The 24484-nt window shown below is 35.4% G+C and overlaps 1 protein-coding gene across 15 annotated transcripts in view; it reads left to right on the top strand.

Moving 5' to 3' along the window:
• C2CD5 (C2 calcium dependent domain containing 5) overlaps positions 1–24484 on the top strand; it is a 59363-nt gene that overhangs the window by 27563 nt on the left and 7316 nt on the right. For 12 of the 15 annotated variants that reach the window (XM_088528365.1, XM_088528363.1, XM_088528361.1 and 9 more), the window contains 12 exons: positions 8998–9112; positions 11043–11138; positions 12894–13085; positions 14700–14886; positions 15979–16143; positions 16480–16620; positions 17985–18048; positions 18610–18671; positions 19514–19612; positions 19997–20086; positions 20679–20766; positions 21853–21939. In XM_088528365.1, coding sequence (XP_088384491.1) covers positions 8998–9112; positions 11043–11138; positions 12894–13085; positions 14700–14886; positions 15979–16143; positions 16480–16620; positions 17985–18048; positions 18610–18671; positions 19514–19612; positions 19997–20086; positions 20679–20766; positions 21853–21939 — 1386 coding nt within the window. Of the gene's footprint in view, positions 1–8997; positions 9113–11042; positions 11232–12893; positions 13086–14699; positions 14887–15978; positions 16144–16479; positions 16621–17984; positions 18049–18609; positions 18672–19513; positions 19613–19996; positions 20087–20678; positions 20767–21852; positions 21940–24484 lie in introns of all 15 variants that reach the window. The other 3 variants (XM_088528367.1, XM_088528366.1, XM_088528353.1) reach the window with 1 other exon arrangement.

Here is a 24484-nt window from a genome sequence, read left to right as displayed (position 1 = left end):
CAATGCTCAGAGTACTGGTGTAGCATAGACCGTTTCAAGATGTTAAATGAAGAATTCTTGGTACATCTTGTATGGTACTTTCAAAAGTTTGACTTAATTATTGCTTTTTTGAGCTCCTGTTTAGGAAGATGTAACCATGGAAGAATTTAATTAGAATAATTGAGTAACTGAATTACCTACAGACATCAAGCATATATTGAGCTAGGATAGAAAGTGATTGAGAAATGTAAGTCATAGACAGCTAAGGAGAAATTGTGAATTCATTCCTTGACAGAAGAGATAAGAAGGAAGAAGAATCCATATCTATATTGCGTGCAGTTATACTCGCAAGTGATTGTTATATAGACCTGGAGTATAAAGGCCTAAAATACTTATTTTAGAGTTAATGCTCTTTCAATGCCTGTATATGTTTCTCTTGCGTTTTGTAGAAAATACTGCTGCTGCCTCCACATATCAGGAACTTTCTAGTAACAGCTTTGCTATTTATGCTGTTGGGCAGGGCTAAGTAGGTTTGCTTATATGTGTGGAAGTATATTGCTTTTGCAGTCCTAGGTGTGTTGTTATATCAAGAATATAAAGAAGGTATATAAAGTCACTATATATGAGCTGTTGTGGATTGTGGTGAAGTGTCTTAAGATGCATCAGGACCATCTGAGGGTGGACCCTTACCTTTTATGATTTATTAGAACCAAGGTTTGTCAGTAGTGTTTTACTCTTTTTCAGCAGACATCCCGGAAGACTGAATATTCCCTTTCTGTGTACATGTTTATGTAACTGGGCAAATGTTGGTTATTGCTAGTGTAGCACAGAATGTTGATAAATTTCCTTTGGAATTCATAAATTAATAAATTTGGCATTTAAAGTCTTTGCCTAATAATAAGTGATTCTATTTAATCATGTTTGTTGACTGAAAGATCTCCCTCAAGTTCGACAAATGGTGTGAGAACCATCATAGACTTTTCACTGAACAAAAGCTTTAATCAAGCTGTTGTTTATTCCACCACTGCAATCTATATGTAAATAATAAGAGAAAGAACTTTGGTCCTGTGGAAGATTGTTATTCTTGCATGTTACTTCCCCTAATTTCAAAATGTGGAGTTCTACTAAAACCATTTTATTGATAGAATTTCCCTCATCGATTTCAATAAATCTGGGTCAGCTTTACAATCCGCCATTTGGACGTATAGAGGTAGCAGTTTTGGTGTGGCCTAAAGTTTATGGTTGTGTTTAGAAGAGAACTAGAATGATTCCAGTTGAAGGCATACATCCCCAGTGTTACAGAAGTATGGGTGAACATGTAGTTGTAAAATATGCGCTGATGGTATTTTAGAAAACTAGAATTTAAGTGGCAGATAATACAAGCTCTAATTGACCTTAATAGTATTGCAGAATGAGCTTTAATGGCTAAGATCCATTATCTGAGTTGAATTAAGCACAACAGATTTTCCTTCTGTGTTAAGTCTCTCTGCACTATTTTTGTTTCACCTGCTTTTTTCTTGATCAGATTGTTATACAATGTAAGCATATTCTCATTCAGCATATATGATGTTATTTAAATACCCCATGTTTCACATCAAGAAACACTGTAGCTAAACTAACAAAAATTGTGTGATTCGCTTTGTTGGTGTGATTGTACTAGACAATGCAGCTTCTTTAACATTTTGCTGTAATATTTTTTCAGTGCTTTTTTTTAAAGGATTTGAGTTCTTTTTTTTTTTTTATTATTATTTTTTTATCATAATATACTCTCACCGAGGCCCTTAACTCACTCCAAAGGGACCTGAGGAAAGGGTTCTGGTTAATTAGTTATTGCATGTGGGTGTTCAGAGAGGATTCTCTGTCTCATTTGTCGTAAAATAGAGCGTTGTGACTGTGTGGAAATACGGATGTAGAGACTCTGCGAGTGTTTGCAGAGTGTTTGCGCCTAAGTGGCACAAAACTGAGTAGGAGGTGCAGAGGCAGTATAAATTCCTGCTAGACAACTAAATGTCATTGTCCTACAAAGTGAGGTGGCTTGCCCCATTCCTGCCGACTGGTGCGCAGAGTATCTTGTCTATGAACACCCGTGTTCTTAGACAATGCAAATGAATCCTTTTTTGTTTGAAATTCTGTGCGTTTCTTCCAATAATTATGTTAGACCTGGGCTTGTTGTGGCCTGTTTTAAGGTGCCCAGTTAATTGGGTTTAATGTTTTAAAATGTATGTATAATTAATTTTGTTATGCTAATTTCAAGATAAATGCACTTTATAATGTTTAGAAGACAGTGTCTTGTCACAGGATAGTATCTCCAGCTGTTGATAGTAAGTTGCACCTTCATTGCTGTGCTTTAAAAATGCCTTTTGAAGATTGCTTATTTTTTAAAATTAATTTATGTATTGTGCTTAGACAATAGAGCAACAGATGCAAGATAGAATAGGTAGTTTCTGTGTTATCTGCCAGCTCTCCAAAGCAGGAGACATTGCCCTTGATACTGTAATTGGATCCATGAAAGCAGATTCCTGTATCTTCTTTGTGTCCCATCCGTTTTAGTGTTAGAGGAACAGTATGCAGATTTATGAGGACTTTATCATTGTTAGATGAATGTCCAATTTAAATAATAACTAAAAAGATTGCAAAGTGTATTTAAGTCTGATACCTGTCGTGTTATCTGCCAAATTAATTTGTGGTGTTTAAAGTTTGTTTATGTCCAGGCAGTGTTTTTGAACCAGTTTAACCAGTGTCAGTTTATGGAAAACTACTCCCTTCAAGATGACTTGTAATCAAATATTGAGTGACTTCTGCTCATTCTTATGATCAAACAGGTATGCGACTTTTAATGTGCGACTTAATATAAAAACTGTAGAGTAATGGACGTTGGCTTTTTTTTCAATAGTTACTTTCATCTGGGATGTTCTGTTCAGATTTACAGTGCGTCATTAGTTTTGGTTACAAGTGTAATGTCACATGGTTAAGGATATCAATTACCTTGTGCTTTGTGCTGTAAGGCTTAGAAAAGGCTAATTCATAAGGGTCTGAGCATATAAACTGTTCAAGTAGTATTAAGTTGAGATTAGGAACAAGTGCCCTGGGATATCTCAAGGCTTGGGGCCCTCGAGAGTATAAGACTGATAGGACTGAGTGAGTTGACAGTAATTGGAAGTTGAGGAAGGAAAGCCAGACTTTGAATTAGAAGTTACAGTTCTCGTTTAGGGATGAGATAATTAAAACATATCCTGATATACTATAGAACGTATTGGCTCTACTGATGGGAGAGGTACTGAGAGAAATACTCACTTTTTCCCAATTTTGAGAATTATTTTCATATTAAAGCTAGCTAGAATTGTTTTCATATCTTCACTCCTCCATAGTGAGCTGCCACTAAAAAGTGATCCTGCTCTTCTATCACGTGTCTTGCAGCTCTCTGGTGACCGTGTAGTTGCAGAGTGAGTCACTTTGCCTGGCTGACTCAATAAAAAATGGCCCCTGCAAATGAATGGTTTTGTGTTGAATCAGTCAACTGAAGTAACTCATCTTGAAAAAGCATGAAGGCTGCATACGTTTTTAATCCTAGATGTTCTTAATGCTGTTTCTTCATTCACTAAAGAACTTGGTTTTTAGTATAAAAAATCTTTCTTACTGTTTAGCTTGTTCGGCAGTCAGAGTTGGAAAAATGAGATGTTTTCTGACCTCATCTTATGTGACAGAAGAGCAGTGACAAAATACCTTCTCTAGACTGGATGTTTTATCTGTAGTTTAAGGTTTGTGGGAATGAGCATTCCTCTTTGCTGTTATGTTTGCAATGCTTTTTTAGTATTTTAGGGCATGTTAGATCATTTGGATTTATCAAGTTAAAACTACTTCCTTCAGTTTCCCTATCATCGTAAGCAAAGTTACCATTTTCACATGTTTTAGTTTTGAGAATGAAGATAGGGAGTCACTTTTAAAAATCTGCAGTGGCTTTGATTGCCTTTGGAAAGTTTTAGATTTTTATTGGTCTGATGTAAGGTTAATCAACACTGCCCACGTTTTGTTTTAGGTTCTCAGGTTTAACAGCCGAGAAGGCTGGGCTTTTACGTACCTATCATCATTCTAAAATACTCAGCAATCGAAACAGATGTAATTTCATTATTCATGAGATAAAAAGATCAAATTAAACATTAAAGTCTATGAGATTATAAACATAACAAAGATGAATTAAATATACAATAAAAAAAAGGCACTTGTTAAATCTTTCTGCTGTTTGGAAGCAACTTTAGATAATAGTAAGTTGTTACTGCTATCTTTTGGGACATCAGAACAAAGAATTGCTCATTATTGATTAAGGTAATCGCCATAGTATGTCTATTCTCATTTCAGAATGTTGCGTGATATATATTCATTAAACTTCATTATTAAAATAGGTAGAAAATGAATCATACAATTTCTCTTCTAGAGTAACCGTTTCTTGATACCTGGAGATTCAGTTTTGACACAGTGGCTCTTAAGTACAATCAAGAGATAATCAAGATAATCAAGAAATCATCCTTCTAGTTTTTCTTCAAGTTTTAAAAATCTTTAGGGAACTAGCCAGATTCTGATCAAGTCTTGAAAGTTCCTTGACAAAGGAACATCTAACAAATAGCCGTGGAAGAGTGTTGCCTTTTGTGAATCAGAAAATGCTCAGTCTCTAGTGTTATCTCTAGGTGTAAATTATGGGCAGAATTTTGTCCCAGTGACAGTACAGCCTGGTATTGATTGATCTTTAATTTGAAGGAAAGAGGTAGGTTCTGAAGTGTTGGTGTATGGAACTAACCAAAAGAACTTTTGGACTGTAAGATAAATACTTTGCAGCAGAGGTGGCTGTTTGCATCTTCTAAAGCTCTCCAATGAAAGCAAGTTTGGACAGTTTCAGTTGGAGGAGGTTTGAGTTGGCACAATTTTTATTGAATACTGTACTGTTCACAACATTGTTTTTTAAGTCTTCAGCTTTAGAAATGGTATGCTTTGCTTCCACTTTGTTTATAAATACCATGTCAATTTTGAAATACAATAAAAGTAGGTGTAATAGTGTTTGGTTTCCAAAAAAGGGCACTTAATAGCAGTGTAATATTTGCAAACTTTTTTGCTTAAAGATTTAGATAATCCCTGCTATAAACTACCCAGTAGACCTGCTAGAAAAGCTTGTGATTGAGTGCTATGTATGCTTGCCTTTTTGCTTCCACCTAGAATCCAGGGCCATTACTTTCTGTAACCATTTCAGTGAGCTGCCATAGTTTTCAGTCTGTACTGTCACCTGATCCAAGCATGCGCCAAAATACCCACCGTTTCTGGCTACTGTCTGCTGAATCTGCTTTGCAAACCTGTAGTTCTTAAGCTTTTGCCTTAGCCAAAAACAACAACAGACACCCTCATGGGGTGTACTGGACACATGCCATCCTGCTTCCCTAACTCCTCTAATTGTTTATGTAAATCCCTAGCTTTACTAAACTTGTAAATGCTACAATGGCATCCCCATGTGGAATTGTGTGGCTCATGTGTCAAAAAAGGCTGCTTGTGAAAATATTTGTCAGAAGAATACGAATGCTACACATTGCACTGCATTCAGTCTTTTGTATCAATTTATTATTGCAATGTCATGGTGTTTGATTTTAATTGTAGACAATCATGTTGTATTTTAATATGCAAAGGTAAGTGTGTAAATGTGTGAATGTACAGTATTTAAATATAAACTTTTATAAACGTTGGCCTCTTTCTGCAAGAGAAAAATATTCAATTTTATGTCTTAAGCAGAGGACTCGCTCTCCTTTACAAGGACATGTCTTTTATAGAGACTTTTGAACTTGTGCAATGAGAAGTTGTTGGATTTTTGCGAGCTATATTGAGCCTGATCCTGTTTACACCGAAGACAATGGCTGTAAATTGTTTTATCTTTAACAAAAACTAATATTATGGATCAGTTTTATTCTTGTTAATCCTGATTTTGACCAGGCTATCAAAAAGAATGAAAGATTAAATGTTGCCTGATCAAGACATAGTGTTGAGCAACCTCACAACAGTATGCACTTCCCTTATAATCCTGCACTTTGTAGATAGATTAGGTGAGAAAACTGTGTTAACTCTCCAGGAGACTTGCTCCCAAACTTTGGTTTACTCTGTAGATTTCTTGTAGGGAGATGTTACGTGTTTGCATTGAGGTTGGGACCCGTCACTACTATTTCCACCACGTCCATTCCCTTTTAGTATTTTCATTCCTTTTAGTATTTCATCCTGTTTCAGCTTCTACTCGTGGCCATGTGCCTTTCCAGTTTCATGTTATGCTTGTAATGTTATCATTTATTCCACAGCACTTTCCTTCTTCATCTTCAGTCCCTTCATCCTGTTTATCACTTCTGACTCCTTGATTGCGACTTCACATTTCTTTTGCCATTTTTGTCGTAAAAGGGTCATTAATAACTAGTGGGAGTAATTTATGCCAAATGCTTACCCTTAAAATTATGGCCAGAAACTAATTAACTTTCCTTTGCATCAGGCACTTTTTCTAGAAAAGACTGTAAAACTACAGTTACTTCTTCGCAGGTTCCGCCCCCTCCGCCCACAGTGGAATGTGAAAATGTGTGGGGCTGGTCCATAATGGGTTTTAGGCAGCTGCCTGTGGTCCAGTCTAGCTGAGCAAGAATTGCTAAGAATTGCTAAAGCACTGTTTCTACTACTTTTAAGGTTTTGCACTCTTCTATTGTAGAGACACAAAAACACTGATGATCAAATTTACTGTGTATAATTGGATTGGGAAGGAGGAATTCCTCCTGAGATCCATATCCCTCTCACCATGATAGTTAGAGATAGGTGTACAGAAAGCGCCTGTGGGCTTGAATCTTCCCTGCAGCTACTCCTTTTGTCAGAGGTTTGTAGCCTTTGCCTTAAAACAGGTTTCCAAAATTCCTTTGCTTACCTGCCATTAACTGAGCAGCCTCAGCAGTGATGACAGCTGCTGTTCGGGTACTGTGAAGCACCAGCAACAGAGAAGACCTTTTGTCTCCCCCTTTCCTTGACTGTGCCCACCCCAAGGGGCTCTCATAGCTGAGCTTGGGAACCCTTCTGTGTAATGGGCTGCTTGTGCCTCACCTCAGCTTCTGAAAGCTGGAGAGCCAGACATTGATGGTAGATCATGCGACCATGAGAGTCAGGATTAGGGTATTTTTTCTTAAAGCAGTTAGTTTTGGCAGCTAGAGGACGTGTCTGCACAGTGTTTTCACTCTGAGAAACAGCTATTGTAGTGCCTAGAGGTTTTATCAGAAATGCATTGCAGCTGGATTGCTGAGGGTTAGCTTGGATATAATGGAACATTATTGATACAGTCCATAAGGATCCCTAGTCTGTTTTGTGTTTTAATGTATATATTTTTGTCTTGAATGTGGATAACTTCCCAAAGAGCTGTGCTGTAATTTCTTCTGTTCAGTGTATGTCTCTTAGAGCAAAGGTTAGATAAATGTCAGCCTGTGCCCTGGCTGGCTCCTCCTGCGACCTCAGCAAGGAGAAGGATGTTGTTGGTCAATACAGTGCTATTAGTACGTGTGTGTTAAATATACCTAAATTGAAGAGTTAAATATGTATTTATGTTATTTTATTAATAGAAGATGATGATTAGTTTCTTCAGAAAGATCAAGACTCATCTCCAAATCAAAAGCTTAGGTAAAATCAGGAGTGAATACATCCTGCCCTACAGTTCTTGTGTCTCACTAAGTTTCAAAACATTTTTATAGCTACATTTCTCATTTTTGTTGGTCATTCTTTCAAAGGACATAGTGTATGAGAAAGATATGCATATCTATATCTATGTATATATAAAATATACATGTATATAGTATATATACACTATAGATATTTCCATAAATATATATAAATTAATTTTTTAAGATTGATATTTCAAATTATGTTACTGCAAGGAGATCGAGATGAGTACCGGTTCGTATCCAGGCACAATTTGGTTGATTTCAGAACAATTATGTAAGACCTTTCCCACTTGGATCCCTTTGTATCATCAGAGTGCCTACTGTTTGCTACAGTTTTATGTATTGACAGTTAACATAGTTTTTAAGTTATTGGTTTAAAAAAAAAAAAAAAAAGCACCATTTCAAAAGAAGAAACTTTGCAAACTCTAACAGCTCTTGACTTCATAGATAGAAAGCTTGTAAGAAAAATTTTATTTCCATGTGACTAACTCAGTTGAAATGAATGGTTTGCACGAATTTATGTAGTAGGTCTCTTGATTGTATTTTTAAATTTTTAATTCAGGAAATCCATATATTTCACCAGTTGCAGTGTACTTAAAAAAATAAAGATAATTACAAAAAGAATCCTTTTTGGAAAAAAAAAAAGTGCAGTTATGCAGGTTACTAAAGCAAAAAAAGCATCGACAAATACAAACCACACATCTTGCACTTCTTAATTCTGTTAATGTGGAAATACTTTCAAATGCTCATGGTTCCTGTGCATCAGAAATACAGAAACTGCAACTTATCACAAAGTTGTGTTTGACAATGACATAATCTTTCTTTAACACACATCTTTAAATTCTGGTTAAGCAAGAATTTCTGTCAATAGTAAAGCTGTTTGGATTATTTTATTAATATAAATATGCTTCGTTGTTACGACTACTGCTATTTTTTGATATTTCAAAGGGTGATGTTTTATTGTGAATTATGTGCTGCTGATGTTGGAAAGCTGATAGTATGGTCTGCAAGTGGATCTTCAAGTTTGGAGTGATATCTGCTGTGTTTCTGGTATCAACTGTCACATGGACAACAACAACAAGAATGCAGTGATTTGTTTCATTGACAATAAGCAAGACCGTGAAATCGCCTGCTTGGTGTTTGCTCAATACTTGAGGTGCAGTAGATAAGAAGCAAAAAGTTACAAGATACAGCAAAGCACTTAAATATGAAAAATCCCATCAAATACAGTATCCTTTCAGATTAATTGCATGAAACTTTATATTGACATAGTATAGAATAGTGAACTGATTTATACTTTGTCTTTCAGATGAACCAGAGACACGAGATGCTTGGTGGGCAGAAATCAGACAAGAAATAAAATCCCATGCCAAGGCATTAGGGTGTCATGCTGTAGTGGGCTACAGTGAATCAACTAGCATTTGGTAAATCATGATGTTTTCATTTTCTAAATGCCACAGGCAATTTATTTCATGTTTAGTGGATTAAAAGCGGTTAAACATTTCAACACAAATCTTGATACTGTGTAATTTACCTGTTTGTTAAAGAGGCTTGCTTAGATTCCAGTATTGTATTTGAAGAGTTAATCAGGGTGCCACATTTTTATTTACTTACTTTTAATAAATATCAAAACTTTTAGCCGTTATCTATTTTCAACTTCCCAGGTGAACGTATTTGCTTTTTTAGTAATGTGTATCTATAAAAGGTTTTCTAAACTTGATCTGCTTAAATACTGTTCATGAAAATGTTGCACTTCTATTACCTGCTAGCGACTGGCAGTCCAGTACTTGTCTTTTAAGCTCAAAGCTTATAATTTAAGTTCTTTACTAGGAATATATTAATAGTCTGTAAAGGGATAATATACTGCCTGGTAGATCAAGCATGTTTTGTTGTAAATTTCACTCTTGTAATTTTTTCTAGAAATTACTTTTATCTTTCAACACTACACTACTGTTCAGTGTATTATACTGCAGCCCTGCAGCCCTCCTACTGGGATGGAGTGTCAAAGTTTCCTAGCTAAGTTTCCTAGCCATGCATTCCAGTCAGGCCAAAGTGCCAGTATGGTACTGGCACTCTGTTCTCTTTGATTAAAAAACAACAACAACAACAAAAATAAGTTGTTCTGTATTTTAGTGTCTTAATGTTAAACTTTGTGAGAGGCTTGGTGTTTTGGAGAAATAATTCAGTTGATGTAATTACTCCTCTTCCTCCCTGCCTCAAAGAAGGTTGGGTTTTTCCAGCTCCAGAAAAAAATCTATTTCTTAATTCTGTGTTAGAGTTGTAAGATAACCAGAAAGGATCAATCTGAAAGACACAAGAGTTCAGTTCTTCACATCTATTGGTCCTTCCCATTAATTTTTTTGCTCTGATTAAAAAAATCTATAATATTGTAAAAGAATGTAAAGAATATAGGTAGCAGTCAGTTACTAGGAGATTTCATACTTCTATTTTTCTTTAGAAATTTGGTGTGATTATATTCGATCATTGATCAGGTATTGGGGTCCCCATGCTTATTTTTCAGATCAGACTGATACTTGTAGACTGATGCTTAAAGATTAAGGATCTAGTCAATAAGTACTGAACTGCCAGATGTAATCTATGAAAAGGAGTCTGGGAAAAAGAGACGACAAGTTTAAAAAAAAAAAAAAGGCAAATAGGTCATTCTAGAAAATGCAGGAAATTATTTCTTTGTGACTTTTTCAGCGTAGTGTTTTAAATATTGAATACTATAGATCTGTCTCATATTTTAACAATTTAAAAAATACTAAGTACTTTGTGATCACACTTTGCCAGTATGAGAAATTTATTTCTCCTAAATCAGGAATAACGTCAATTATTTTACATGCTATATGCATCATTATAATTATTATACTTAAATTTTACTGTTTTGCTGCTTTTTATCCTTCAAGAAACAGCCTTGTCAGTGTTGTATTGTAACTTCAATTTGAGAGTGAGTGTTTATAAGATGACGAGGCTTTCAACTTCCAGTTTACTTTGGTAAATGATTATGCCTTGCTTTAATTTTTTTTTTCTGTTTCTTTGCTTTTGTTGGTTGGTTGGATTTCTTAGCATTAACAGCTGTAGTATTTAAAGTCTTTCTTAAACCTGGCTAGATGGTGTGATATTATAGCATATTATTTATTACCATGGGCAAAGCTGTTTAGTCATTCTGCATCTATTTCTTGGACAATAGCTTAAATACTTCGGGAGGACAGTTTTGTGAGATTTAATGGATGAAATTGCACAAATGCACGAAATTGAGACTTTTGAACAAGTCCTTTAATTTAATAGCTTTAAGTAAAAGTAACATTATGCAGCAGGAATTCACTTTGTTGTAATTCTTTTCTCTTATAGTGAAGAGGTCTGTATTTTGTCCGCGTCTGGCACAGCAGCTGTACTGAACCCTAGGTTTCTTCAGGATGGCACCGTGGAAGGCTGTTTGGAACAAAGGTTGTCATGGCAGCCTGGCTTCTTTTCCATAGGGTCAGAGAAGGGAGAGGTTGATTTTTTTCCTCAGAGCCAAGATAGTTCTTCTCTATTAGGGTAGGTTACAGTGTTACAGTGCAGGACGCGGGACCAACCACTTTACTGCTTTTCACTAACAACAACAACAACAGAAGTAATGGAACTCTGCACCAAATTAGATAATCTGTTTTTATTTCTAACAGTCTGAATAAGGTAACACATTTGACTACTAACCACAGATTATAACTCCCATTTTTTTTTCTTCCCCTCCTCCTTTGCCACTCTTCAGGTATCTTTCTCACCTTTATAGAACCTATTGAAACAAAAGATGGATATATGATAAATTACATGAGCCAAATGTTACTGTGGCTATAATATGTGGACTGTTTTGTATACTATTTAATAGCTGTATGGAAGGTGATGTACCTTGGTAAAACAAAAATGTTGCTGTATTTTTAGCCAAGATATATATTTTATTTGAAGTTACGAACAAAATCATGAAACAAAAAGAAAAAAACATGAACTTTCCCATTGCCTTCCTTTGTTTCAGCTTTTGCAAGTGAAATTTGAGGGAAGAATTTTGACAAATGGATATTTTTTGGGAAAACAATAGTTAGATAATTTTCTGTGTGTTCCTTATGATAATCATCATATATTTCAGGGGACTACTGTAGTCATAAGTATACAGTGTACTTACTACACTGTATTTTTGTTACTTTTCCATAATACCTTGTTAACACAATATTATTTCATATGCTTTATCTATGTTAGCAAGTGGCCATTATTTTTCCTGTAGATAGCCTCTTCAGAACTGTAGCCAGAACAAAAATGTTTGGTTCTGAACTCCATTTCTCCTTTGAAAGGACAATGTTTACAAAAAAAAAGGAACTGGAGAGAAAGAAGAGTAATGTTCATAATGGAAAGACATTTTTTTTTTCAATCAAAATATGTGTTTCAGTGCTATTGAAAATCTTGGTGTAGATTATGAATGCTGAAGGAAGACAAAACAGTCAAATGAACTAAGGACAGACAAAACATGCTTCCGAAAGGCTTCCAAGTCATTTGTTTAAATATCTCCTCAGAGTTCACCGAGAAGACTTTTTTGGAGCAAAATAAATGCGCGGCATGCAGTTAGCCTGAACTTTCCTTATTCCGATTTTTAGAGCAGTTTTTCCTGGATATTTTTTTGGGGAAGAGACATCTTAGTTCTAAATGAATAACAAGTTTCATCCAATACCACAGCTTAGTCTTGCTGTTCTTCCTTTTTATATTGTTAATGTCTACTGTACTGTTTCTCAGTAGGATGGTTTTGTTGTTTATATTCTCCTGATTAGATTTGGTAGGTTTTTAGTTACAGTCTATGTGAGAGGGTGTTTGCATTGTATTTGGTACAGCAATTTCTCTCCAAACCTGGTGTACTGTGGACTACTTTTTGAAAGTCATAATTGTAGAGCATAGAAAGCCAGCACAGTAAGATTTTAGACTTACGTAAGTTTTTGGCCATTTTATGCACTTGTTTCTTGTCCCCTGCATAATGCAGGTTTTTAGGTATACCACTTTAGCTAGTAGTGTGCAGCCTTATTTTATTCTTTTGAATAGATATAACAACCTGTGACATAGATGTCATGAAACAGAGTGTAGGTGTAATGTATCTGTAGATGTTTAAACATTTGTGTGCCTATTGATCCTTGTTATTACAATACAGATGTTTTAAATGTGCTCTCCATAATGTATTTTTAGGATTGAAGAAACTTCACCACCAGGTTGTGGATTTTGCCATATACCATATGATGAACTGAACATGCCATTCCCTGCTCACCTCACATACTGTTACAACTGCAGGAAGCAAAAGGTTCCCGATGTCCTTTTCACTACAATTGATCTCCCTGTAGAGGCAATCGTTATTGGGAAGGGATGTCTGATTCAAGCCAGGTATTTGTCTTATTCAAGCCAAGATATGCAGTGAAAAAGAAGGAATTGTTAGCCGTTCGTCTGTATTTTTGGCCAAGTACCTGGTACAGTTAGATGGTTGGGCTTAGAGGGTTGTGATTAATAGTTCTTAATCTACCTGGATGCCTGTGACAAGTGGAGTATCGCAGTGGGATGTATCTTGTGGCATAGCAGTGACTTTGAGGTGATGGACTCTCATCCAGCATGTTGGTGATGCTAAATTGTGGGAGACCAATCCATATGTTGTCTGTCCAGCCTTGTCCCCCTTCAAGGCCAAGAAAGACGCAGAGAACTAGAGCAAGTTCAACAGGGCCACCAATATTGTCAGTAGCTTGGAGAACCTATTCTGGAAGGGAGAGGCTGTTGGAGCTGGGCTTAGCTGAAGAACGGAGGCCTTCAGGGGCATGTAATACAGCCTGCCCCTCCTTTCAAGGAGGCTATGGCAGAGACAAAGTAGGGATCTCCACACTTGTACATGGTGGGAGGAGAGGAAAGTGGGCATAAGCTGAAACAGGAGAAGTTCAGACAGGATATAAGGAAAAACTTTTTCCCCGTGAGAAGATTCAGGCTTTTGGGCAGCTTGCCTTGAGAGGCCCTGCAGTCCTCAACCATGGTGTTTTAAAGACTCAACTGGATAAACCACTGAGCAGCTGGGTCTGATGTCAGATGACCCTCCTCTCACCAGGACCTTGGACTGGAAACCTCCTGATGTGCCTTCCAACCTGAGTTTTCTTGCAATCCTGTGATTATAATTCTTTGAATTCTGCTAGAGGGGAAATACTGGAGCTATGGTGGACGAGTTCTCTAGTGGTTCTGTGGTATTTTCACTACTATTAAAGTGAAGCAAGTCCAGCATTGCCTTAGAAATTGCCTTTTAGTGTCACTGGGCAGCGCCCAGTTTGTCTTTAGAGTACCTGCTGATCTTGCAGGTTCTTTGAGATGACTCCTGACACACTTTGCAAAGAGGTCTGGTTTCTTGTCTTATCTTCTCTGATAAAAGTTAGTTGGAATATTTTTGCATATTGTACAATTGTTGCTGTGTATGATAGCAATGTTTATATATTTAACCATCTACTATGTATTTGACTATCTAGAATCTGTAGATAACTTCTTTATATTGCATAATTTTTGAGGTGTTCTTAGGCTCTTTTAAGGTAAATGCTGTATGATGCATGTTGTTTGTCTGGTAACACTCCTTAGTGCCTTTTAAGGAAGGAAGCATGATTTTATTTGGTGTGGGGTGGGGAAAAAAGAATATTTTCTAATTATTGTATTCTGGTTTGATCTGCTCTTCAATATTGATGAAGACTATATTTTTTTAATAAGCAGAATGTTAAATGTTTTTTGTCAATTTAAATACAGTTTCCTCATTAAAATGAAAATGAGATCATATTTATTGAGGCTTACTTTGGGATTGCCTGTGAAGAATTTACTTCATGCTTTTACAAGATTTTAAAATACTAAAAACAAACAAAGCAAGCATTTGTATTGTATTACTCAGTGAGAATAAATAAAAATATTTTGTGATAATTTTCGGTCTTCAGTGGTCTTCATCCTTTTATCTTGCTAATGTCATGCTCTGTTTCATGTTGTTAGGTTATGCCGTCTAAAGAAGAAAGCTCAAGCAGAAGCAAATGCAACATCTATCAGTAACCTCTTGCCATTTATGGAATATGAAGTGCACACCCAGCTGATGAATAAACTTAAACTCAGAGGAATGAACGCTCTGTTTGGGCTGAGGATACAAATCACTGTGGGTGAAAATATGCTAATGGGCTTGGCAGTAAGTGTTGCTTTAATCTGGGGATCCTTTTGCTTTCTTACGCTATTTTCTTCAGGTGACAAGTGTGGAATTCAGAGTAACAGAGAGATTAACATGTCATTTCAAGAGTAAGTGAAGTGATGGAAATGATTGTAATAAGTAACTGTTGACAAAGCAGAAGAGACTTTCAGCATCAGAAAAAACAGGCTGGATCCCTTTGAAACTGTGTTAGAGGGCAAGGACAAGAAAGGGCATGAGAGAGGAAAAAGCTTTAAAGAGTTTATTGGCATACACTGTAAGAAAATGATTATATTCTTTAAAGGCCCTGTCAGAGATCTTTTCTTAAGTTTCATCTCCTTCCCATAAAAAATAAGATGTTTGCCAATTAAAATATCAATAAATCTTGTGATTAGTTGCCAAAAAGAGAAAGACTTGTGTCACTTCTTTGGTGGCAGTGCAGAAATAAATGATACATTGAAAGTGTCCTAGTTATAAGAGGAGGTAGGAGATATTTATTAAGAATATTTTCTAACCACCTCATTTTGTTGTTGGGGTTAGAATGGTAAAGTATGTTGCTCTCTTCATCAGTAAGCGGGTGCTTGGGTAATACTGAGTGGCTACCTCTTGTCTGAACTTATGATCTGCTTTCTGTAAATATATATTGGACTGTCACAACTTCAGTGATATCCTTAATGTCTGAGACATGAAGATCTTAAATCTGTGAAACTGTAAAACTGTTGCTTAACTATGCAGAATGGCCCAGATGAGCCATTAACTATGCAAACTGGACCTATAGCAATGTATTTCATTCTGAATTTGAAGCTAAATTCAGAATGTTTTAGAAGACAGCAGAGGTTTCAGTTCATGTGTAGCTGGAACTTTGGGGTAAGCTGCAAGACTCATTGTAGAAACAGCCATGAGAAGGGGAGAAAGTTTGTTTTAAAAGGGTAGTGGCTTGCACTGTTAGTAAAGGAGGGTTCATTTATTGTGGAATATATCAGGCTGTAAAGATATATGCTTAAGCACTACTGAGGCTATATGAAAATAGTAGGAATACATGCTAAACTAAGAGATATGAAGTTGCTGAAGTGTAATTTTTAAAATTATTTTAAGTCTGCAACAGGTGTGTATCTAGCAGCTTTGCCAACACCTGGTGGTATTCAGATTGCTGGAAAAACTCCAAATGATGGCAGCTATGAACAGCACATATCTCATATGCAGAAAAAGATAAATGATACAATAGCAAAAAATAAGGAGCTTTATGAGATCAATCCCCCTGTAAGTAAAGTTTTTATATGCTTGAAAATAAACCCATGCACTGTGTGTATGCATATGCTTTTGAATGATTGTGTCATTCAGAACATATTTTCTTTTAATAAAGACGGATGAACTTTTCACTTTTCATGAACATATCTGGAATTCTCAGGTCTCTTCATCCATGGAAATGATTCTCTGTGTTTGGATATTGTCCAAAATTACCTACATGTGTTTTTCTACAACTTTCTTTTTTTCAGAATGGTTTGACTCTTAGGACTATAAGTGAACTGCTTGCTGTTCAAATGGTTTATGAACTGTATAGAACAATTGTTAATTTCATTATGATACTGGTTTTAGGAGCTACCTGAAGAGATCATTGGGTCTCCCATTCCAGAACCCAGACAACGTTCCAGGCTGTTAAGATCTCAGTCAGAAAGCTCCGATGAAGTTACTGAGCTAGACCTTTCACATGGGAAAAAGGATGCTTTTGTCTTGGAGGTGATGAATGTTCTTAGTATTAATGTTCATACTTCTCTTTTCTGAAATGTTTGTAAAAAGCACAGAAAGGATTTCTTTCTTGTATTCAAAACCAGTTTCTAAATTATATATGTATTTCCATATGGTATCAGTAGAAATTGTTAAAAATTACATTTTGCATTGCTTCTGTTTTTCCATAAGATAAACTTTGATAGTAGCTAACTCTTAAATTTAAAAGTAATGAGAGCTGTTTTAATTAAGTAGTTATTGTGTGGTATAATGTACTGTGTAAGTAGCATTGGTCTTAAAAAGTCAGCTGTGTAGACTAGTGGGAGTGACATTTTATAATCAAAATAAACATGACGAAAGATACTGTCTGACAGGGAGCATTGAAATGGATGAGTCCATCAAAAGATGTTTTGAATGCCTCTGTCAAAAAATAGTGTGTTTCCAAGAAATAAAAAATGCAAAGACTGTGAAGACGCTCTGTACAAATTTTGAAAAAAGCTTGAGAGTTAGGGGCCTAGCTTCATATTGCTTTCAAAGTCTTGCAAATAGGAGGGAGGTAGCAATAACAATAAAAATAATAATTTTGAAAAAGAGTAGTGTAAGTCAGATTGCCTTGGAAAGAAGATTAATACATTCTAGGCAAAGATCAGCTAATTAAGAGCTTAATTATATAGAAGAAGCAGAGGTTGTTGCTGGGTTTTTGGTGGATGGGTTGTTTTGTTTTTTAACATTTTGGGGGAATTCTTCCCTATATGCTATTTATTTTCCGTGGCATATATATTTGAAGGTAGGGATAACTAATTTGCATTATGTGAATGTGTCTGTTGTAGGATATCCTACACAAGGATGTCCTTGTGTTCTGGTAATCCAGTGTTCACTTGTAGAAGAAAATAATTTTCCATCTATAGAAGTGGTCGACTAGTATAACCACTTACTGCTACTGTCTCTGAAACCGAGTACAGAGAAGCAATATTCCTGGAGCTCTAATGGAGCTTCTGACTCTGACCTCTCAAGAATAAATCATTATTCATTGAAAATATGTAAGAAAAAAGGCTGAGATTAATGTGCTGAGAAAATGCTATGAAATGCTGGAAAGGCAATTATATGGCCTAAATTCTCCATACTTTTAAACAGATTGATTTTTTTTTTTTTTAAGAGGAGGAAAAAGATGATACCTTAGAGACAGCTTTCTAATGCTGATACTAAAATATGAAGGGTTTCAAAAAAAACTTGACGGAAAAATGATTGAAAGTAGGGGTAAATTTGGATCTCTTGCAAAACAATGAACCCAGTGATACACACAAAAATATTTACAAAACATACAAGGGCAGATAGACTTCACTTGTATGATTTTTATCAATTACTACATTTTCCAGATTGATGATACAGACGCAATGGAAGATGTACATTCTCTGCTGACCGATGCTCCACCACCTTCAGGTATAATTAAAAACTTGGGGTGTGTGCTGATTTTTATGGTAGCCTCTAAACTTTTCTGCAGTTTGCAACGTGCTGAGCAGATAGAGTTGTACAAAGCCTTTGTTCAAGTGTCACGTAACAAGATACCTCCTCTTGATGATGTGAAAGAAGATTTATTCAGATGCATGCTTTTGCAAGTTGCCAGAGTTCAGTGTAGTGAGCTGTTGGTGTTTGCCCTTCGTACAAGAATGTCTAGTGCATCTTGATCAGATACCTCATATGCCTCAGTCTGATGATACTTCTGGTCTTGCTTTTTGTCAGTCAAAGAAATAATCACAACAAATATTCTATAGAAAACTACAGTATTTTTTTTATTGATTTGCATGTTTCCTAGCCATTTTTCATTTTGTGTCTTATATTGTATTCTTCGGTTGCTATAATTTTTAGATTGTTGGTCTATTTCATTTTGTTTTTCTGAACAAGTGTTTTGCAAAATATTTGCAAAACTTCCAGGGAAGGTTACATACACTTTTAAATAAAGTTTTTTGATATTTCAGTATTCAATGTGAATGTGTTTTACAGGTTTTTACAGTTGCAACACAGAAATTATGCCTGGTATAAATAACTGGACTCCTGAAATTCAAGTAAGATTATTTATAAAAAATGTCGTTTCTCCCCCCCCTCCAATTCTGTTGAACCAATTCTGCACCAATTTCAATAGATACTAGAGATACTTGATTGGAAAGCTAAATTAAGAAAGGATTCTATATTATCATATAGTATTAAATATTCTGATATTACCTCAGTTAAAAATTGATGGACTTTCTTTGTGATTTTTAAATGCTTTTATGTAAAATAGATTTTTTTTTGCAAAATCATGAAAATTATAAAATAATTACAATATGAATTTTAAATTATCAAGCATTTTTAAGATCTTAACTGGATTTTAGAGCCTCTTAAGCAGATTATTGAATCAGTTATTTAGTATGAAATGGTGACCATCATCATACAGGGTCACAGAGAGTCAAAACAGCTAGAAGGGTTGTATGTGCTGAGCGCACGTACAGCTGGCATCAGCACCACATGCTTGTGGATTGATACATGACACTCTACTATGGCTACCTTACTGTTCATGACATTTGGTACTGCTCTTGAAGATTAGCTGTAGATACAGCAGGGTACAATGACTCCTTTGAGAGACAAATAAAATGAAATACAGTATTTTATATTTCCTTAATCACCTTTTTCATATATTCAGATATACAAATTCACAAAAGTTCTTTGGTTATTTCCTTTTATTTGTAAAATCTCATGAGTGATCACCGTTGTATTTGACTGTTAATGCACTTTTTTTTCCTTTCCGTCTTTCTTTTTTTACCTGTGTTATGATTAATTTATCTTCATTATGAACTTTTTTTTTTTTTTTCATAAAACTATAGAAATATCTTGCGGGGGGGAAAAAATCAGTGTGTTTGTTTTCATTCAGATGTTCACAGCAGTAAGAGTATCCAGATTAAGCAACATAAACCTGACAAATCAAACACTTAATAAGAACTTTAATGATCTCTGTGAGAATCTTTTGAAGGTAAGAGGCTTATTTCACACATTTTAAATCATTAAAATGGATTTAGTTAAAATGGATTTTTTTTTTCAGAATTAGACTTTATTTTGAGCTATGACTATAAATTGCTCTAAAGGTAGATAGATTAATACACTATGAATCTCCAAAGCTTTTGAATCGGAATGAATCCTTTGACTGGCAGTGTGTTCTAGAAACAGCAATAATCTACTCTGCACAGTAGTCTTTACATTCTACTATGAGTTCTTAGGCATCAAAGGCCTTCTTCAAGAGATATTAGGTATACTTAAATGCTTTATGCTATGAAAAGAAATCTGCTCTTTAATTTCTTTGAAATAACCAATGCATTTTTTTTTTGGAGTAATACAAATAATATCTTCTTTTCAACAGAGCTTATATTTTAAACTACGATCCATGGTTCCCTGCTGCCTTTGTCATGTAAATTTTACAGTTGCTCTTCCAGAGGATGAATTAGTTCAGGTAATTCTGTCTTTCAGATGTGCTAGCTTGGCTTTTATTTGCCATTTGCTGTTGTGAGTAAATTAGGGTAGGATTCCATTACTAATATATCTGGTGAATTCTGAAGAGCAAAAGCTTATGTGCAATATATTAGAATATAATGGATATGCCATAATATGGCAAATTAGATTCTAAGAGTGATACCAGCATAACTGTCTGAATTGTTCTGTTTCAAAAGGATTCAGGATACTTTCTTAATTTTTAGTAAAATGTTTTCTGTACAGTTCAACATAATTTTTATGATCAGTTAAAAGAAATCTTTATATATTTTACTGATGTAGTGAGAAATAACTTCTTTTTTTCTGGTCATTACACCAAAGAAAATAAGAATTGCTGACCAAAATGATAAGCTTGGGACAAACAGTCCGGTGTATGTTTTAAGAGCAGACCTTTGTATTAGGTATAATGCTCTGCTATGAAAGGTTTTAATATTTCTAACTTGGATTATTTTTCTTTGGTTTTCTGTAGAAAAACTTGTTTCGTGCAGAAATGTTTTTGGAGATTGCACAAGAAGAATTTTATTTGAACTAATAGGTCATATTTCTATTTACAGATCGCAGTCACAGCTGTTGCAATAACATTTGACAAAAATCAAGCATTACAAGCTAATAAAGCCCCTACAGAAAAAGCTCAGCAAAGAGGTAAATGTAGTGAGGCATGTAGAGATAAAAGATAGTGTTTGTGTGTGTGTAAACTGTATTTATATAATTCACACATATATAAAAATTATATTTCTAATGGTTCTACATTTTACTTTTGGTTAAAAGCAGACATTTTCAGAGGGAAGCTTTGTAGAATCATAGACTTAAAGCAGAGTTAAATGAAGCTTTTAGCGTTCATGTGTGTGTTTTGCAGCAGGATCACTCAAACCTGTACGCACTTGTATTTTAACAACTTAGAGTAATATGAAAGAGGCACTTGGTGTTTCCTTCTTCCATATCTTTCCTTGAATAATTTTCTGTCAACAGTAATAGCATAAGAGATGACTGCATTTTCACTTCATTTTGAAACACATGATGTAGTCATTAGACTAGTCATTTTAAGTAGCACTTTCACTCTTTACTTTGGGAAGATGGAAAATAAGTTATTTATAATAATAATAATAATAATACATAAAAAAAAGAGTTCCCAAAATCATAAGTAGGTCAGTTGTATTTTTGGAGCTCAGTGAAGCATATAGCATTGTGGAGGGAATAGAATACTGCCATCTGTGTGCGTTATCCTGCTAGCAAAAAAAGTATGTATGTAATCAGCACATCTGAAAGGAGTTTGGACAAACAGAGTTTGGAGAATTAGTCCCTTCTGAAGAATGGAATTAAACAGGAAAGCTCAGAGTGATATGCTGCTAAAATACTCTTTATATTTTACCCTGTTCAATAGGAACAAAAAATAGTTTTCTCTCATGTGAGATACAGTAGAAAGTAACATTCTATTTATCACAAGTGAACTCGGGTCTGACTGGAGAGAGTCAAATGTAAACTATGTGAATTGGCTTGATATTTTTTTTTTGCAAGATTAAGTGGAACACAGGTCTGTTCAACTGATTTTGCAGATGATTTTGTTGTTAAGACATCTAGTTGTTCATACAGAAATACACCACTATATGCTTATGCTGAATAAATGTGTTCCAATCAGACCTGACTAAATTAAAACTGTAGTGCTTGTTGTTATTGGCAGATCTCCTTTTGGGAGTTAACTGTGTGTGTGGTATGTTTTCTTGCTTGAAGTATCTACAGACAATGAAGAACAGCTACAGTTCCCTTTGGAACTTTGCTCTGATCCCCTTGCTTCCCAGCCATTCTCACCAGCTAAAGGTTGGTTAAACAAAAGGATGCTGATTTTCACTGATTTTGAGTGCTGCTCTTTCATCATTACAGTAACTTTAAAATATCTGTACTTTCATAGGCTCTAGTGTTATGTGCAACCTTTAGCGAGATGGAAATGATCTGTCCTTAAATCAAAATTTTCAGGAGTTAAGTAGCTCTGTCTCTTTACCTTCTCTTGAAATTTCTCTGTAGTTCTTTATCTTTTGTTACATTTAGTGTATTGAAAGTAACAAAAATGGTGTTGGGTGGGCGGCATTTGATCTGTTACGGAATTATTAATTATTTTATAATTACACTTGCCTCATACTGCTTTGTGTGTGTGTAAATAGCCTCTATAAATAAGCTCCATGTACAGCCAGCCTCAAATAATTCATGGCACAGTTCTCACAGTGAGGAATACTTCGTGGCAAACATTAAATGTTCATCTGAGCAAAATTCAATGCAGGCTTTCTGAACTGAAATGAGCTTAAACTTAATTTGATAAATAGCTTGGATCATACAGTGCCTTTAGCTGCTAAACATTTGCTTTATCTTACCTGAAGTATAGCTGCATTTCAAGAATATTTATCATAAATCTTGTATGATCATATTAAAAATCAGATGGTCATTTATTGTAATCTGCCATCCTTACTTTCTTTTGCCTGACAAAATGACTGGTGATAAAGGACATTTAGTAAGTTTAGAATATTGAAAATTTTCTTTGCTGGTTTATTAAGGAGCTACCTCTTGCTGATATTAAAGGGAAGTTTCCGCAATATTTACCTGTATTTTCAGAGGTCAATTTAATTCCAGCAATTGTTTTAGTAATTATTGTTTATACTTATTGTGTTGCAATTATTTATTTCAGGTATCTGCGTGTACTTTATATTTAATTGGTTACACTATCATAATATTAACCTTTCCATTTTTGAGAAGATCTGTAAACTTTGACCAAGATAAAAGAAGAAAGCTTTTTGCAGTAACGATTTTGTAAAGCTTATACTTTCCCTTTTACTGAGGCAGGGAATATTTAGTTTTGAAGTCCTGGAGTCTGTTATTCAGTGCTCTACAATTATGCTGTAATATTAAGAATGGGTATTTAGTATGCAAAAAGAGAACGTGTATATTAATATTATGTCAAACTCTATTCCCCTGTAGAGCAGCCTTTCTGCATTTGTTATCTTCTTGAAGTCTATTGGTTCTGGTTGAAAAAGTAGACACTTTAGTGTCTACTTTTAGTTTAGCACTGAAATAGCATCAATAAGCTCACCTTCAAAGGTGATGTGTTATTTTACCGTTTGGTTTAGTCTTAGGTCTGTATTAAGTGAATCCATACATTTATGTAATATCTTCAAAACATGAGGTGCTTTATAGGTTATATTATTTAGAATTGAATCATAGAATCACAGAATGGTTAAGGTTGGCAGGGACCTCTAGAGGTCATCTAGTTCAACCCCCCTGCACACGCAGGGTCACCTAGAGCACGTGGCACAGGACTGCATCCAAGCGGGTTTGGAAGATCTCCAGAGAAGGAGACTCCACAACCTCTCTGGGCAGCCTGTTCCAGTGCTCTGTCACCTTCACTGTTAAGAATCTTTTCCTTAAGTTCCTGTGGAACTTTTAGTGCTTCAGTTTGTGGCCATTACCTCTAGTTCTGTCGGTGGCCACCACTGAAAAGAGGCTGGCCCCATCCTCTACACTCCCTCCCTGGAGGTACTTATAGACACTGATCAGGTCCGCTCTCAGCCTTCTTTTCTTCAGGTTGAACAGGCCCAGCTCATTGTCAAGAAAATTTAGGAAATTTAGGAGATTGTTGGGAAAATTGTCAGTCTTGCTTGTCTGCAGCTTAAGAGAGCCTTCAATGTCTTTTCACTATGCTGTTTGTATAGTAGGTACTGACCAGTAGAGGGTACTCTGTTCATGTGTATGACTTTCCCAGTTTTCTTCTCATTTCTTGCTGTATTCTACATCACTGGAGGCTTTCAGCTAGATAATTATTTCAGCAGGCATTTCTTTACAAGTAGACACTGAGGCATCAGCGTAGTTACAGTTACCTAGCAGCTTTTTTAATCTGTTCATCCCTTTATTTTACTTACTTTTCTGTAAGATTATAATCTTTTAAATATTTATGTACACGGCCTTGTACTGTAATGAGCTTTAGTTAAGAAGCTGCTGCTACCATCGTTGAAGTAAAAATGTGAAAGGTTAATGTTCACTTAGTGTTTTCAATTTATCTCATTTAAAAATCCCATACTAAGGAAAAGTTAAAAGTTTTTTTTTTTTTTTTTAATTGAATTCTTTGCTTTGTTTTTCTGCTCCCATTTTTGCATTTTGGCAGTGCCTCACATATCCAGTTTCATTGTTAAGCACTTGCTTATCTTGTTCAACATGCTGTCGAAGGGCGTTACACCCGCATGCTGGTGTAGAGAAGTGCAAGAGTTTTATAGACTATGCAGGTTATTACGTGAGCTGAGCTCGTGTGTTAGGAGTCTGAAGCATGAGCCTCCTTTTAAGGAGTCTTGCTCACATCTAGTGACAATATTTGGTATTAGGG

Source organism: Tinamus guttatus, unplaced genomic scaffold (assembly GCF_059628265.1).
Source record: "Tinamus guttatus ecotype Peru unplaced genomic scaffold, ASM5962826v1 Tinamus_guttatus_pri_ptg000308l, whole genome shotgun sequence".
Classification (NCBI taxonomy): Eukaryota; Metazoa; Chordata; class Aves; order Tinamiformes; family Tinamidae; genus Tinamus; species Tinamus guttatus.
This window is presented reverse-complemented; position numbering and strand designations above follow the sequence as displayed.